Raw genomic sequence first — 16,485 nt, 5'->3', positions numbered from 1 at the left:
CTGGTTCATCACAACGTTGTGGGCTGAATGGCCTGTTCCTGTGCTGTACTGTTCTATGTTCCTGAAGGCCTTACTGAACTTTCAGCTAAAAACCGATAGAAAGTTTATAACTGTATTATGCTTGGCAGTAACCATTCTCAATCAATCTCATTGAAAAGGTGATACTGGACTGGTTTTGAGAGATTTAAGCCAAAAAATTCTTCAATAAAGCTATTCTTCATTTATATTCTATGTGTAGTGCGAAGGGTGGGGAGAGGGGCTTTCAGGGCTTCAATGTTTCATTTATTCTATGGGTATTTTGTTTCATGAACGTCTGTGAAGAGTAAGGATTTAAGGTTGTATACTGTACACATACTCGGATATTAAATGAATTTAAATGAACTGAATTACATTCCAGTATAAATTGCTGTTAGTATTTGGTAGTGTTTTTGAGAAGAGGGAATTAGAGAATAAGACACAATTGCCTTATTTTACCTGGGCAGAAAGGCATAGTTCAGAGATCTTTTGATCTAAGGTATTAGTGTTTTTTGAAGGAGACCTTAAAATCAATATTATGTTCTTGGCATGCATGGGTGTCCTGCATGTCCTTTCATTAGTGTCTTAAGTAAAACGTGTGAACATGATCAGAAATGAGAACCTTCCTGGAAATTAGTTTGCCAGTGAGCTCATTATTCACGTTGGTTTCTTACATTTCTTCCAGTCCAGTCATCCTGGTAATCTTGTGTCAGATTTTAATTCCGATTCCCAGTTCCATCCCGACATGTCAGTCCATGGTCTCCTCTTGTGTCAAGAGGAGGCCACCCTCAGGATTGGAGGAACACCACCTTATATTTCGTCTGGCCTTTCGTATAGCATGAATAGCAATTTCTCCTAGTAAACAAATCCTTCCCTCCCCACTCTGACCTTTTACTTTTTCTCACTTGCTTATTACTTCCCCTGGTTCCTCACCACCTTCCCTTTCTCCTGTGGACCACTCTCCTTCACTCTCATCCTATCAGATTCCTTCTGTTCCACCTTTTTATCTTTCCTACCCACTTGCTTTACTTATCACCTTCTAGCCATCCTCCTACCCCTTCCCCCCCCCCACCACCTATCTATTCTGGCATGTACCCTTCCTTCTCAGTACTGAAGAAGGGTTTTGGCCTGAAATGTCAACTGTTTATTTATTCCCATAGATGCTGCTTGATCTGCTGAGTTCCTCCAGTGTTTTGTGTGTTTTGCTTTGGATTTCCAGCATCTGCAGGATTACTAGTGTTTATAAACTTGTCAATTTGTGCTCACAGAAATAAAACAATGGTCATAAACTGTAAATCTTGTACCTTGTTTTAAGCTACATTGACTTGCAAACCCGAATGCAGAAATGTCCTTTGTTGCTTCATTTTACCTCAAAGACATATTTTTCTGCTCAGCCATCCACAATACATTAGTTTGTTTTTATATTGTGTCTCACCTCAAACTTTACAAAATCCTCCTTGGACCCATCTTCCACTCTCATTTTTAGGTGCAGAGTAAAAATCTTGAACCACTTTTAGTGAGATACAGTGTGGAATAGGCCCTTGTGACTCTTTGAGTGCAGCTGCCCAACAACCCCTGATGTAACCCTAGCCTAATCACAGGACAATTTACAATGACCAGTTAACCTACCAACCAGTGCATCTTTGGACTGTGGAAAGAAACTGGAGCACCTGGTCATGGGGAGGACATGGAAACACCTTGCAGAGAGTGGCAGGAATTGAACCCTTGTTGCTGGTTCTGTAAAGTGTTATGCTAACCTTTAGGCTACCGTACCTCTAGAAACAGTGCAGATCTACAAGCTCTTTGTTCTTTGTTCATGATCATTCATTATGTGTTGTGTTGCATTGATGTGGGCAAATACAGTCTTCCATGGCTCTTGACAAATTTTTCTACAGAAGTGGTTTTCCATTGCCTTTTTCAGGGCAGTGTCTTTACAAGATGGGTGACCTTGGTCATCATTAATATTCTTCAGAGATTATCTGCTTAGCATCACTGGTCGCATAAGCAGGAGTTGTGATATGCACCAGCTGTTCATACGACCATCCACCACCTCCTCCCTTGGCTCTATGTGACCCTGATCTGGGGGTGGGGGTGCTAAGCAAGTGCTATACCATGCCCAAAGGTGACCTGCAGGCTGGTGGAGTGAAGGAGCTTCCACCTCCTTTGATAGAGACAGATGGCTACCCCATTTGTTAGTTATGAGGAAGCAAAAACCTTAATCACTGAAGCTATTGATTTCTAACCATACGTAAATATGAATACACTCCTGCACCTGGAAAAGAGCAGTCTTATGCTAGGAGGCAGTAAATGAAAACTAATGTTTACATTAGTATTTTAAAATTTGTGCGTCCTAAATTGGGGCCATGTATGGCTACAGCTTAAAAATGATTACAGTTTACAGGTTAGCTCTGCTGTAATTGAGGATGCTAATAGCTCAGGGCATTCTGGAGTTCTGAGTTCAATTCTGGCACCGTCTGTAAGGAGTTTGTATGTTCCTCCAGGTACTCTGGTTTCCTCGCAGTCCCAACAATGTATCGGTTAATTGTTCATGGCAAATTGTCCTTTGATTACTTACTTCCCGTTATGCTGCTGGTGTTTTGGGCAGCACTTAAGGTCTTCCATCTCTGGCAGGGCTTCCTTCATCATGTCAGTAGCTTCCTTTCAGTTTTCACTACTGTCACTCATGCAAGTCACGGATGGAGACTAAGGAATACTGTTGCACTCAGATGTAGAAGGATTCTTCATTGCTGTTTCCATGACAATTTTGATTTACCAGTCAGGGTTGTTTGTCCTGGCTGAACCCCTGAACCTGGAGGACCTGTGGACCAGTCTTAGTCTGGCCTCTACCTTTTGACATTTTTTTGCATGGGTGACCCTACCAAGAGTCAAATCATAAGACCCTGACTCCAGCCAACATAGCTCTTCAGGTCATTGAGGCTCGCAAGCTTCCAAATCATGACAAGGTTGTGGTCCTCTTAGAGGTCTACTGTGATTAAAGTAATGGTGAATAGGTGGGTTGCTGGGTGGTATGGCTCGTTGGACTGGAAGGGTCTGTTCTGCACTGTATCTACTAAATGAATAAATAAACCAACCAGCTCACCCACCTACTCACTGGAGATACTCAGCAGGTCATGTTGTTGTTTCAGCACAATGGCATTTCATAGAATCCAGATGATACTAGTCTCCTTTAGTGGGAAGGAAGAGAGAATATTGGAGACCTATTGAAATAAATAACTTCATTATGTTTACAACGGCTAATTTTATTTTATGAGTTATTTGAAAGTGCTGTGTTTGGATCTGTTGGATAAGGAGCATACTTTAACAGTGTTGGTGCTGATGATGACTCTTGGGTTTGTCAGTAAATGTTATTAAATTAACACACACAAATGTTGGAAGAACTCAGCAGGCCAGGCAGCATCTATGGAAAAGAGTAAAGAATTGACGTTTTGTGTGGAGACCCTTCTTCAGGACTGGAGAAAATGATCCATAAATGCTGCCTGACCTACTAAGTTCCTCCAGCATCTGCAGATTTTCTCTTGTTTGTAAAGTTAATGAATTTCATCTCTTGGTTTTTACTGTGCCACAAAATAATTTAGACATTTTGAGTAATAATTGTCATTAAAGTTATCTTATTTCTTGTAGATCGTGGGCGTCCACCAACTGAACCCCTTCCTGATGGCTGGATCATGACATTCCATAATTCCGGTATTCCAGTTTACCTGCACAGAGAAACCAGGGTAGTTACCTGGTCACGACCTTATTTTTTAGGAACAGGAAGTATCAGGGTAAGATATAAATAAATTAATCTTGTCTTGCTGCGGACAGTGACTGTCTATTTAAAAATAGTTCCATGAATCCAGGGAGGCCTCTTGAATTTTATTCTTTCTTACAAGATTGGCATCGTTAAGGGAAAACTGGTACTAAAACAATGTTGAAGGATATTGTTAAACAACTGCAGACTACAAACTCAATTATTGGGTTCATTTGATGAGTTTTTGTGAGCTGTTCTTGGACATTGTGACTTTTGCTCAGAGATTTAATTAAGCTTAATTTGATCCCCAATTTTCTCTTCAATAATACAAGAATGCAAACATCAAAAGAACAAAGGAGAGGTTACAAGTCAAGTTTATTGATTTTTTGACTATGTACACATATTGCCATCAAACGTGACGTTTCCATTCTCCGGACCAGGGTGTAAAGCACATTTAGTACACATGACACACGTATAAACACACAATAATTTAGGAAAGTCAAAATTAAATCTGCAAATGAATTACACATAGATAAAGTAAAATACATAAATGTAGGGTACAGTACAAATTATCTGGTGACACTTCGAATGTGATGCGGCGGGGAGTTCAGAAGCCTAATGGCTTGAGGGAAGAAGCTGTTTCCATCCTGACCATTTTTGTGCATCGGAGTCTCCTGCCTGATGGTAGAAAGTCAAAGAGGATACAGGATGGATGGGTGGGATCCTTGATAATACTAAGGGCCCTGATAAATGTAGTGCTCCTGATAGATATCCCCCATGGATGGAAGGGACACTACTGTGAAGCTCTCAGCTGTTCTCACAATCCTTTGTAGGGACCTCTGGTCTGATGCTTAGCTGCTCCCATACTAGATGGAGATGCAACTTGTCAGGGTGCTCTCAGTGGTGTTCCCATAAAATTCAATTGAGATGGGAGGGGGAATCCTTACTTATGTCAATCTCATTAGGAAATGGAGGTGCTGCTTTGCCTTCTTGATCTGGAAGGTGATATTAAGGGACCAGGTGAGTTCATCATTGATGTGAACTCTCAGGATCTTGGTGCACTTAACTCTCTCTACAGAGAGGGGTGCTTCACTGTACCTTCCTGAAATCCATCAAGCTCTCCCACCTTTGGGCTTCTGATGTTTTTATCATTCATTCTATAGGTTGTCTTGTTTTGGGGATGTCTGTGAAGAGTAAGAAGTTCAAGTTGTATACTGTATACATTCTCTGATATTAAATTGAACCATTTGAACTCTTTGCCTGTTCCATACAATCTCCCTCACTTTTTCTCTTCCACAGGGTTGACTATTAGATATTTTTAATCTTCATATTTGATTCTGTTTCCTTATAAAGCTGTAGGAATTTAAATATTTTTATACCAGGTTGTGGTATTCACATGTCCTGAGTTCCAACACTAGTGTTATGATAAATCTGTGTTGGAGAAGATGGAGTGTTTCTCTTGTTTTCTCACCCTGCTAATGTGTAGAAAATCAACTATGCAGAAGACTTTAATGATATTTGTTTTGTAGAATGTGGATTGATCTGTCAACAGCTAGGTAGAATGTAATGTATGCATGCATCTTTGCTGTAACATCCTATTATCCTTTGTGCATTTGCTCTTATCTGCTGGAATGATAGATTATACACCATACATGTTTTTTAAACACATGTACCTAATCCAACTTCTTGTTTACATTTCTCCAACACATTATTTCTGCACATCCATGCTAATTTTGTTTCCTGTTTTTTCATTATTTCAAAGCACAAAATCTGCATTCAAAATTAACTTGTTACTCCTCATGTGCTGTTCTGTTATAATTTGTTCAAATGAATGCCAGAGAAAATGTGAAGTAACACGTTTTGTGCAAACTCTGTCTGCAGGTCTTGGCTGTTAGTTGGATGTTGATAGCTGTGCTCTCAGAATAGAATTGAAATGATGCCCAGTCTTGCTGTCTTCTCGGTATTTGACACCCTTGTCTCTCATGCAATGTCTCTTTCATAGCTTGAATTTAGTTGTAAACACAAGAGATTCTGCAGATGCTGGAAATCCAGAGCAACGTGCACGAAGAGCTGGAGGAACTCAGCAGGTCAGGTAGCATCTATGGAGGGAATAAACAGTTGGTATTTTGGGCCAAGACCCTTTATCAGTACTAGAAAGGAAGGGGGGAAATTTTGGCTCCTTCCCCCTTCCTTCCAGTGCAACCTGAGATGTTTACTCTGTATTCTTCTCCATAGATGCTGTCTGGCCTGCTGAGTTCCTCCAGCATTTTGTGTGTGTTGTCTTTACTTGTGTTTACCAGTTTTCCTCTGTCATCCTTGCAAGTCAGTGTTTCTTTTTGTTCTGTGCAGAAACATGATCCTCCGCAGAGTAGCATTCCTTGTCTGCACTATCAAAAAATGAAAGACCAAGAGAGAGAGCAGAATATGGCAGCAATCAATGGTGAGGTAACCAAAGTGACCATGAATGGAGATATGTCCCCAGAAAAAAATCAGAATGTTTCTGTAGACGGAAACGAGGAACCAGACTACAATGCCTCTGAGCAAAATCTTGTCACTAATTCAGTATCTCTTAGTAGCTCAGGGGCAGTGAACTCTAAGTCCCCGGAGGAAAGAGAAACTTTGGGTGGAATCGTTGCAGCGGGAGCCCTGGGGCAGGTGAAGGCTAAAGTTGAAGTATGCAAAGAAGAATCTATTGGTAAGATGGTGATTCTTAATCTGAAAGGGATTGTGCTCATAAAACTTTTTCTGTTCTGTCGTGTTGAACTTTGTGTGTGTGTGTTTCTCCATGGTCATGGGAATTTGCTGCCAGGCATTTCCTCAGGTTGCTTCAGAGATTGGGTTAACTTGGCCACTTTTTTGCTGCATGTTTTCAGCCTTTTCCGTAAATATTTAGTCCATAGATATTTAACGTTGTTATATTGAAGTTGTATAAGACATTGGTGAGGTTTTGGTCACCTACCTACAGGAAAGATGTAAATAAGGTTGAAAGAGAAAATACACAAGGACAAATTCAAAATTCGAGGAGCAGATAGGGAGACAGATTCTGGAAAGTAGTAATAATAACGGTTATTGTGGTGGGAGATTTTAATTTCCCAAGTATTGATTAGCATCTCCCTAGAGTGAGGGGTTTAGAAGGGATGGAATTTGTTAGGTGGGTTCAGGAAGGTTTCTTGACACAATATGTAGATAAGCCTACAAGAGGAGAAGCTGTACTGGATCTGGTATTGGGAAATGAATCTGGTCAGGTGGTGTCTCTCAGTGGGAGAGCATTTTGGAGATAGTGATCACAATTCTTTCTCCTTTACCATAGCATTGGAGAGGGAAAGGAACTGACAAGTTAGGGAAACGTTTAATTGGAGTAAGGGGAAATATGAGGCTATCAGACAAGAACTTGGAAGCATAAATTGGAAACAAATGTTCTCAGGGAAACATGGAAGAAATGTGACAAATGTTAAGGGGATATTTGCGTAGGGTTCTGCGTAAATATGTTCCAATGAGACAGGGAAAGGATGGTAGAGTACAGGAACCGTGGTATACAACGGCAGTTGAAGAAAAGATGAGCTTACGAAAGGTTCAAAAACCTAGGTAATGAGAGAGATCTGGAAGATTATAAGGCTAGCAGGATGGAGCTTAAGAATGAAATGAGGAGATCCAGAAGGGGCCATGAGAACGCCTTGGCGGACAGGATTAAGGAAAACCCCAAGGCATTCTACAAGTATGTGAAGAGCAAAAGGATAAGACGTGAGAGAATAGGACCAATCAAGTGTGACAGTAGAAAAGTGTGTATGGAACCAGAGGAGATGGCAGAAATACTTAATGAATAATGAATACTTTGCTTCAGTATTCACTACAGAAAAGGATCTTGGTGATTGTAGTGATGACTTGCAGCAGACTGAAAAGCTTGAGCATGTAGATATTAAGGCAGAAGATGTGCTGGAGCTTTTGGAAAGCATCAAGTTGGATAAGTCACCGGGACTGGACGGGATGTACCCTAGACAACTTTGGGAAGTGAGGGAGGAGATTGCTGAGCCTCTGACAATGATCTGTGCATGATCAATGAGGACCAGAGAGGTTCCGGAGGATTGGAGGGTTGCGGATGTTGTTCCGTTATTCATGAAAAGGAGTAGGGGGTAGCCCAGGAAATTATAGACCAGTGAGTCTTACTTCAGTAGTTGGTAAGTTGATGGACAGGATCCTGAGAGGCAGGATTTATGAACATTTGAAGAGGCATAATATGATTAGGAATAGTCAGCATGGTTTTGTCAAAGGCAGGTCCTGCCTTACGAGCCTGATTGAATTATTTGAAGATGTGACTAAGCAGATCGATGGTAGAGCAGTAGATGTATATATGGATTTTAGAAAGCCATTTGATAAGGTACCCCATGCAAGGCTTATTGAGAAAGTAAGGAAGCATAGGATCCAAGGGGACTTCGTGGATCCAGAACTGGCTTGCCCACAGAATGGAAAGAGTGGTTGTAGATGGGTCATATTCTGCATGGATTTCGGTAACCAGTGGTGTGCCTCAGGGATCTGTTCTGGGACCTCTACTCTTCGTGAGTTTTATAAATGACCTGGATAAGGAAGTGGAGGGATGGGTTAGTAAATTTACTGATGACACAAAGGGTGGAGGTGTTATGGATAGTGTGGAGGGCTGTCAGAGGTTAGAGCGGGACATTGATAGGATTGCAAAACTGGGCTGAGAAGTGGCAGATGGAGTTCATTTCGGGCTGAGATCCTTCCTGATGAAGTCCTGATGAAGGGTCTCTGCCTGAAACATCGACAGTGCTTCTCCCTATAGATGCTGCCTGGCCTGCTGTGTTCCACCAGCATTTTGTGTGTGTTGTAAGTGTGAAGTGGTTCATTTTGGTAGGTCAAATATGATGGCAGAATATTGCATTAATGGTAAGACTCTTGGCAGTGTGGAGGATCAGAGGTATCTTGGGGTCAGAGTCCATAGGACACTCAAAGCTGCTACGCAGGTTATCTCTGTGGGTAAGAAGGCATACGGTGCATTGGCCTTTATCAATCGTGGGATTGAGTTTAAGAGCTGAGAGGTAATGTTGCAGCTATATAGGACCCTGCTCAGACCTCACTTGGAGTATTGTGCTCAACTCTGATCGACTCACTACAGGAAGGACATGGAAACCATAGAAAGGGTGCAGAGGAGATCTACGAGGATGTTGCCTAGTTGAGGAGCATGCCTTATGAGAATAGGTTGAGTGAACTCAGCCTTTTCTCCTTAGAGCAACAGAGGATGAGAGGTGTACAAAATAATGAGAGGTGTTGATCATGTGGATGGTCAGAGGTTTTTCCCAAGGCTGAAATGGCTAGCGCAAGATGGCATAATTTTAAGGTGCTTGGAAGTAGGTACAAGGTAGATGTCAAGGGTAAATTTTTTATGCCGAGAGTGGTGAGTGCATGGAATGGGCTGCTAGCGGCGGAAACAATAGCGTCTTTTAAGAGACTCATAGATGGATACATGGAGCTTAGAAAAATGGAGGGCTATGGGTAAGCCCAGGTAGTTCTAAGGTAAGGACATGTTCGGCATAGCTTTGTGGGCCAAAGGGCCTGTATTGTGCTGTAAGTTTTCTATGTTTCTTTGTTACCAGATCTGGAAGACCTGATTTATATGGAAAGATTGAATAGAATAGGACTTTATTGGAATGTTTTATTGGGATGGGACCCGGAGTTAGAGCAGTGAAAGAAGTGCATGGAGTAAAGCCAGATCTAACATATAGAGAGGCTTTGAGGAAAGAGCAGCAGAATAAAGGGTATAAAGGTAGTAAGGTAGAAGGGCTAAAGTGTGTGTACTTCAATGCAAGAAGCATCAGGAACAAAAATGAACTGAGAGCTTGGATACATACATGGAATTATGATGTAGTGGCCATTACGGAGACTTGCCTGGCACCAGGGCAGGAGTGGATTCTCAATATTCCTGGATTTCAGTGCTTTAAGAGGGATAGAGAGGGGGGAAAGGGGTGGAGGGGTAGCATTACTGGTAAGGGATACTATTACAGCTGCAGAAAGGGTGGGTAATGTCGCAGGATCCTCTTTTGAGTCAGTATGGGTGGAAGTCAGGAGCAGGAAGGGAGCAGTTACTCTGTTGGGAGTATTCTATAGGCCCCCTGGTAGCAGCAGAGATACCGAGGGGCAGGTTGGGAGGCAGATTTTGGAAAGGTGCAAAAATAACAGGGTTGTTATCCTGGGTGACTTTAACTTCCCTAATATTTATTGGCACTTGATTAGTTCAGAGGGTTTAGATGGGGCAGAGTTTGTTAAGTGTGTCCAGGATGGATTCCTGTCCCAGTATGTTGACAGGCCGACTAGAGGGAATGCCATACTAGATCTAGTATTAGGTAATGAACTGGGTCAGGTCACAGATCTGTCAGTGGGTGAGCATCTAGGGGACAGTGATCACCGCTCCCTGACCTTTAGCATTATTATGGAAAAGGATAGAATCAGAGGAGACAGGAAAAATTTTAATTTGGGAAGGGCAAATTATGAGGCTATAAGGCTAGAACTTGCGGGTGTGAATTGGGATGATGTTTTTGCAGGGAAATGTACTATGGACATGTGGTCATTGTTAAAGGATCTCTTGCAGGATGTTGAGGATAAATTTGTCCCGGTGAGGAAGATGAAGAATGGTAGGGTAAAGGAACCATGGGTGACAAGTGAAGTGGAAAATTTAGTCAGGTGGAAGAAGGCAGCATACGTGAGGTTTAAGAAGCAAGGATCAGATGGGTCTATTGAGAAATATAGGGTAGCAAGAAAGGAGCTTAAGAAGGGGCTGAGAAGAGAATATAGAACGTAGAATAGTACAGCACAGTACAGGCCCTTTGGTCCACAATGAAGAGCAAGAAGGGGGCATGAGAAGGCCTTGGCGAGTAGGGTAAAGGAAAACCCCAAGACCTTCTTCAATTATGTAAAGAACAAAAGGATGACAGGAGTAAAGGTAGGACTGATTAGAGATAAAACTGGGAAAATGTGCCTGGAGGCTGTGGACGTGAGTGAGGTCCTCAATGAATACTTCTCTTCGGTATTCACCACTGAGAGTGAACTTGACGGTGGTGACAATATGAGTGAGGTTGATGTTCTGGAGCATGTTGATATTAAGGGAGAGGAGGTGTTGGAGTTGTTAAAATACATTAAGACGGATAAGTCCCCGGGCCCTGACAGAATATTTCCCAGGCTGCTCCACGAGGCAAGGGAAGAGATTGTTGAACCTCTGGCTAGGATCTTTATGTCCTTGTTGTCCACGGGAAGGGTACCGGAGGATTGGAGGGAGATGAATGTTGTCCCCTTGTTCAAAAAAGGTAGTAGGGATAGTCCAGGTAATTATAGACCAGTGAGCCTTACGTCTGGTGGGAAAGCTGTAAAGTAAAATGTAGAGTACAAAGTAAATGGCAGGATACTTCCTAGTGTGGAAGAGCAGAGGGATCTGGGGGTACATGTCCACAGATTTCCTTAAAGTTGTCTCACAGGTAGATAGGGTAGTTAAGAAAGCTTATGGGGTGTTAGCTTTCATAAGTCGAGGGATAGAGTTTAAGAGACGCGATGTAATGGTGTAGCTCTATAAAACTCTAGTTAGGCCACGCTTGGAGTACTGTGTCCAGCTCTGGTCGCCTCAGTATAGGAAGGATGTGGAAGCATTGGAAAGGGTACAGAGGAGATTTACCAGGATGCTGCCTGGTTTAGAGAGTATGGTTAATGATCAGAGATTAAGGGAGCTAGGGCTTTACTGTTTGGAGAGAAGGAGGATGAGAGGAGACATGATAGAGGTGTACAAGATGTTAAGAGGAATAGACAGAGTGGACAGCCAGCGCCTCTTCCCCAGGGCACCACTGCTCAGTACAAGAGGACACGGCTTTAAGGTAAGGGGAGGGAAGTTCAAGGGGGATATTAGAGGAAGGTTTTTCACTCAGAGAGTGGTTGGTGCGTGGAATGCATTGCCTGAGGCAGTGGTGGAGGCAGACACACTAGTGAAGTTTAAGAGACTACTAGACAGGTATATGGAGGAATTTAAAGTGGAGAGTTATATGGGAGGCAGGGTTTGAGGGTCGGCACAACATTGTGGACGGAAGGGCCTGTAATGTGCTGTACTATGTTCTATGTTTAAGATTGAATAGTTTTGAGAGAGCTATACGAAATTGAGGTGTATGGGTAGGGTAAATGCAAGCAGGCTTTTTTCTACTGGGATTGTGTGGAACTACAACCAGAGCTCATGGATTAAGTGTGAAAGGTGAAAAGTTTAAAGAGAGTATGAGGGGGATCTTCAGTTAGAGGGTGGTGAGAGAGTGGAATGAGATGCCAGTGCAAGTTGTGGATGCCAGCTCGGCTTCAATGTTTATGAGAAGTTTGGATAGGTACATGGAAGGGATATGGAGGGCTATGGTCCTGGTGCAGGTTGATGGGAGTAGGCAGTTTAAATGCTTCAGTGTGGACTAGATGGGCTGTAGGGCCTGTTGCTGTGCTGTACTTTTCTATGACCCTATAAGACAATAAATTTAAGAATGGTTAGTAATAATATTAAGATTTTGATCTGTCTTGTGTTGAAATCTGTTGCTGTAGGTATCGTAATATGGTCTAGCATTCCCCTTGAATCTAAATAATAACATTATGTAAATTGCTTGTGCTTGTAATTTGTGAGTGTAGAACTTCTATTATCTGATTTAATCATGATAAAAGCATGAAAGGTGGTTATTGTACTCTCACTTGTGGTGAATTATGTTCTTGTTTCAATAAGTTAATGCTGATTTCTTAAAGATGCTACAAATCTGTGTTCTTGTTGCCTATAGATATGTCGGTTTTATTGCTTTGGAGTAGTACCTCTTTCCTATACCAAACAATTTTTAATTATCTCACTCAGAATCTTGAGGGATTTTATATCTTGTGTGTTTCAAAGTGTGCATCTGGGGAGCCAGCAGTTTAGTTAAATACACTTCTGTCTATTTTATTGTTAATCCAATAATATAAACTCAACCAAATTTCCAGCCATTGATGAATTTAAAAAATACTTGGAGAAACGCTTTGATTTTGAACAAGTCACCGTGAAGAAATTCAGGACCTGGGCAGAGCGTCGCCAGTTTAATCGGGAGATGAAACGGAAGCAGGCTGAAGTGGAGCGGCCTATTCTGCCGGCCAATCAGAAGTTGATTACCCTCTCTGTTCAGGATGCACCTACTAAAAAAGGTAAAATAAATTATTTCTGCTTTGAACTTTGGATATCTGTGGCAGTTTTCAGAAAGTAAACCTTTGCAATGTGTGGTTGCCTTATCCTTATTTGTTGTTATATAATAGGCAAAATTGCACATCACATTGTAAAATGAAAATTATCTCACCATCGACCTGTATCCAGGGGTGATGGCAAAGAGAAGTGAGCATGTCCTGTGTGGCCTGCGATGGACTGGTTCAGATATGTGGAGAGACGAGAAAGGCAGTCCTTCAGAAGAAAGAGGGAGGGGGTGTGGGTATTTCATTGAAACCTCCTGAACATTGAAAAGTCTAAATGGAGAGGATGTAGAGAGGATGTTTCCTATAGTGGGAGAGTCTAGGACTGGAGGGTGGAGCCTCAGAGTAGAAGGACACCCCTTTAGAATGGCAATGAAGAGGAATTTTTTTAGCCAGAGTGTGGTGAATGTGTGGATTTCATTGCCACAGATGTCTGTGCAGGCCAAGTCATTGGGTATTTTTAAAGGAAAGGTTGATAGGTTCTTGATTAGTAAGGGCATCAAAGATGGTGGGGAGAATGGGGTTGAGGGGGAATAATAGATCAGCCATAATCAAATGAATGGCAGAGCAGACTCAGTGGACCAAATGGCCCAATTCTGCTCCTGTGCCATATGGTCTTATAATTTGCTTTGTGTTTGATTATCCTCTAACTGCATCACAACATTCAATTTGTTCTGTTGACTGTTGCTTCACTGTAATTCCATATTATTACAAAGAAAAGCTGTGATCTGGAACACAAGAGAAGTATAGAACGACTTTCAGTGATGCAGTCGGATCATTGCATAGACAGATTGTATAATGAACCGTTTATTTAAAAAATGAATTAATGGTTCTATATGTATTTATATATTGCATTAATCATCATTATTGGTTGACCATTTAATGAAAATTTGATTGAGCAAGTATGAGGCATTTTTCATGATGATTTATTTCACAAGGGATAAATGATTAATTTAGTGTTGGTAGTTAATCTGGATATTGTATTCCATTTAATGAAATTTTATTATTTAGTATTCTGAACATAATTCATGAGGGCTTAAAACAGCTTGTAACTGAAGCCTTTGATTCAGTATTCTGTCATTTCTTTGTCAGAGTTTGTCATTAATCCAAATGGGAAATCAGAAGTTTGTATACTACATGAATATATGCAACGGGTCTTAAAGGTTCGCCCTGTTTACAATTTTTTTGAATGTGGTAAGTTTTTCATGATGAGCATATTTTCCAAATTTTTGTTAAACATTATTCTGCACTTACCTCTGTAATCAAATTTATTTATTATGATACAGTGTGGAACAGGCCTTTCAAGCCATGCCACCCAGCAATTCTCCCTGATTTAACCTTAGCCTGATCACAGACCAATTTACTTCGACCAGTTAACCTACCAGCTGGTGTGTCTTTGCACTATGGGAATGAACCAGAGCACCCAGATGAAACCAACTGTTATGGGGAGAATGTACAAACTCCTTACAGGCAGTGTGGTGGGAATTGAACCTGGGTCATCTATACTGTAAAGCATTGTGCCAACCACTATGCTACTGTGCTGCTGCCTAATGCTTTGGCAAGAACACCTCCATTGAAGTTCTTCAGTTTGGGTCTCCTGGCATACAGTTGCAAAAATATGTTTGTGAGCCCTTTACAATTACGTGGTTTTCAGTCATCCAAGCAATGATGAGAGGAATCAAGGCACCTCCTCTAATGGATGTCAAATTAGACATCCTCAAATTATGGGTCCAATTAAAATCTCCTCTATGTCAAATGAGATTATGGGATACGTGCTTCACTGCAGGGGTCCCCTGACCTGGGTCCATGGGACCCCCCCTTGGTTATTGGTAGTGATCCATGGCATAAAAATAAGGTTGGGAAACCCCTGGTTCAGTGAGACCTTGGGGACAGGCAGAGAGACAACCTAGTGGGTTCTTGGAAATAGTGTTATGGTGTCCTTTGTAACAGTGAGACCTCAGGAAGCGGGATGAAGTGAAATAACTTAGACACTTGAAACAATTGTGATTTTTCAGCCTGACTAGTAAAAGTAGCTTTAAATATTAAAGCTATTATTAAAAACAATAACTATATACTGTAATTAAAAAGTACATGATTTTCTCTTGCCACTCTAGAATGTCCCTTGAATCCTGAACATTGTCAAAAGCATTTATTGATCCTCTTTGAAAGCAAGTACTGTGTAGAAATTAGCCATCTGGTCTGATGTGGGGGCGGATTGCAATAGTTGTAGCCCAAGGCAATTTTAAATTTAGCTTCCCTGCAACTTAAAGCCATTTGGAATTGATTTTACAGTAATTTATTTATTATTGACTTTTAAAAGCACTTATTCCAAATTTTCCCTGTAATTTAGACTGATACTTATGTTCAGAGGGTGTTGTAAAGCATAGGGTGGTTTTGTAGTCTTGACTGGGAGTACCACAAACAAGAGAATCTGCAGATGCTGGAAATTCAGAGCAACACACACAAAATGCTGGAGGAACTCAGCAGGTCAGGCTGTACCTATGGAAAAGAGGAAACAGTTTTATGTTTCAGGCCATGTCCTTTCTTCAGAACATCGTATTTCAGGCTCTTGGCCTGAAAAATCGACTGTTCACTCTTCCATAGATGCTGCCTGACCTACTCAGTTCCTCCAGCATTTTGTGTGTGTTGCTTTATTGGGAGTACGTTGTCTTTGCTGAGCTCCAGAAAAGAGAACAAGGGGGTAATTGCATGTTTAATGACTGTATGTACTTGCATTAAAGTTCATACCTGCAGTCCAGTCCAGGATGTAAGCGCCTAACAAGTCTGTCAGTTATAAAGCCAATCAGGGAGAAGCAATAATTCCAACTTCACTGATCTGGTCTTTGTCCTGAGAACCATTTCCTGAAACATTAAAACATCTGGCTGTTCAAACTGATCTGTCAAACAACAATGGATGTTCCACCCAGCAAGACTGAATATGGTTGTATTTCTGAGATTTAAATTGTACAGTTGATGGTGACTTAAATGACGTACCTGTTGCTACCTAGCCTGCTTATTTCCAAATAAAATTAAACCATTTTACTGAATTGATTTAAATAAAGAAGTTTAAGTTAAGGCCCCAACTTAAAATTATTATAGGAAGTTCTTTGGTTCACCGATATCTTTTAACTCCTAATTGTTGCATTTATTTCAGAAAATCCAAGTGACCCTTTTGGAGCCTCAGTGGTAATTGATGGAGTCACATATGGTACCGGAACTGCCAGTAGTAAAAAGCTTGCAAAGAATAAGGCTGGTAATGGTTGTTTTGTTATAATTTAACTGCCAGTGGCGAGACTGGAGGTAGTGCTGAGAAAGTTGACTACGTTTCGGTAATGATGGATTGGTGCATTTTCCAGACTTTTGGAGTTATGTTAATTCCCCAGTACATTTTCCACACTTTGACCTTTCACCTCACCTGCTGATTAAATCTCCTTGGGTCCTCTCCCCTTCCCTTTCTCCCCTTGTCCACTCCTACCTCCTATCAGATTTCT

At 41.4% G+C, this 16,485-nt stretch overlaps 1 protein-coding gene across 1 annotated transcript in view; it reads left to right on the top strand.

Moving 5' to 3' along the window:
- Window positions 1-16,485, top strand: part of dgcr8 (DGCR8 microprocessor complex subunit) — a 60,920-nt gene that overhangs the window by 8,555 nt on the left and 35,880 nt on the right. Inside the window, exons 4-8 of the mRNA XM_059994650.1 lie at window positions 3,658-3,800; window positions 6,116-6,461; window positions 12,758-12,955; window positions 14,087-14,188; window positions 16,149-16,247. Coding sequence (XP_059850633.1) covers window positions 3,658-3,800; window positions 6,116-6,461; window positions 12,758-12,955; window positions 14,087-14,188; window positions 16,149-16,247 — 888 coding nt within the window. The remainder of the gene's footprint in view (window positions 1-3,657; window positions 3,801-6,115; window positions 6,462-12,757; window positions 12,956-14,086; window positions 14,189-16,148; window positions 16,248-16,485) is intronic.

This window comes from Hypanus sabinus, chromosome 18 (genome assembly GCF_030144855.1).
Source record: "Hypanus sabinus isolate sHypSab1 chromosome 18, sHypSab1.hap1, whole genome shotgun sequence".
Lineage (NCBI taxonomy): Eukaryota > Metazoa > Chordata > Chondrichthyes > Myliobatiformes > Dasyatidae > Hypanus > Hypanus sabinus.
This window is presented reverse-complemented; position numbering and strand designations above follow the sequence as displayed.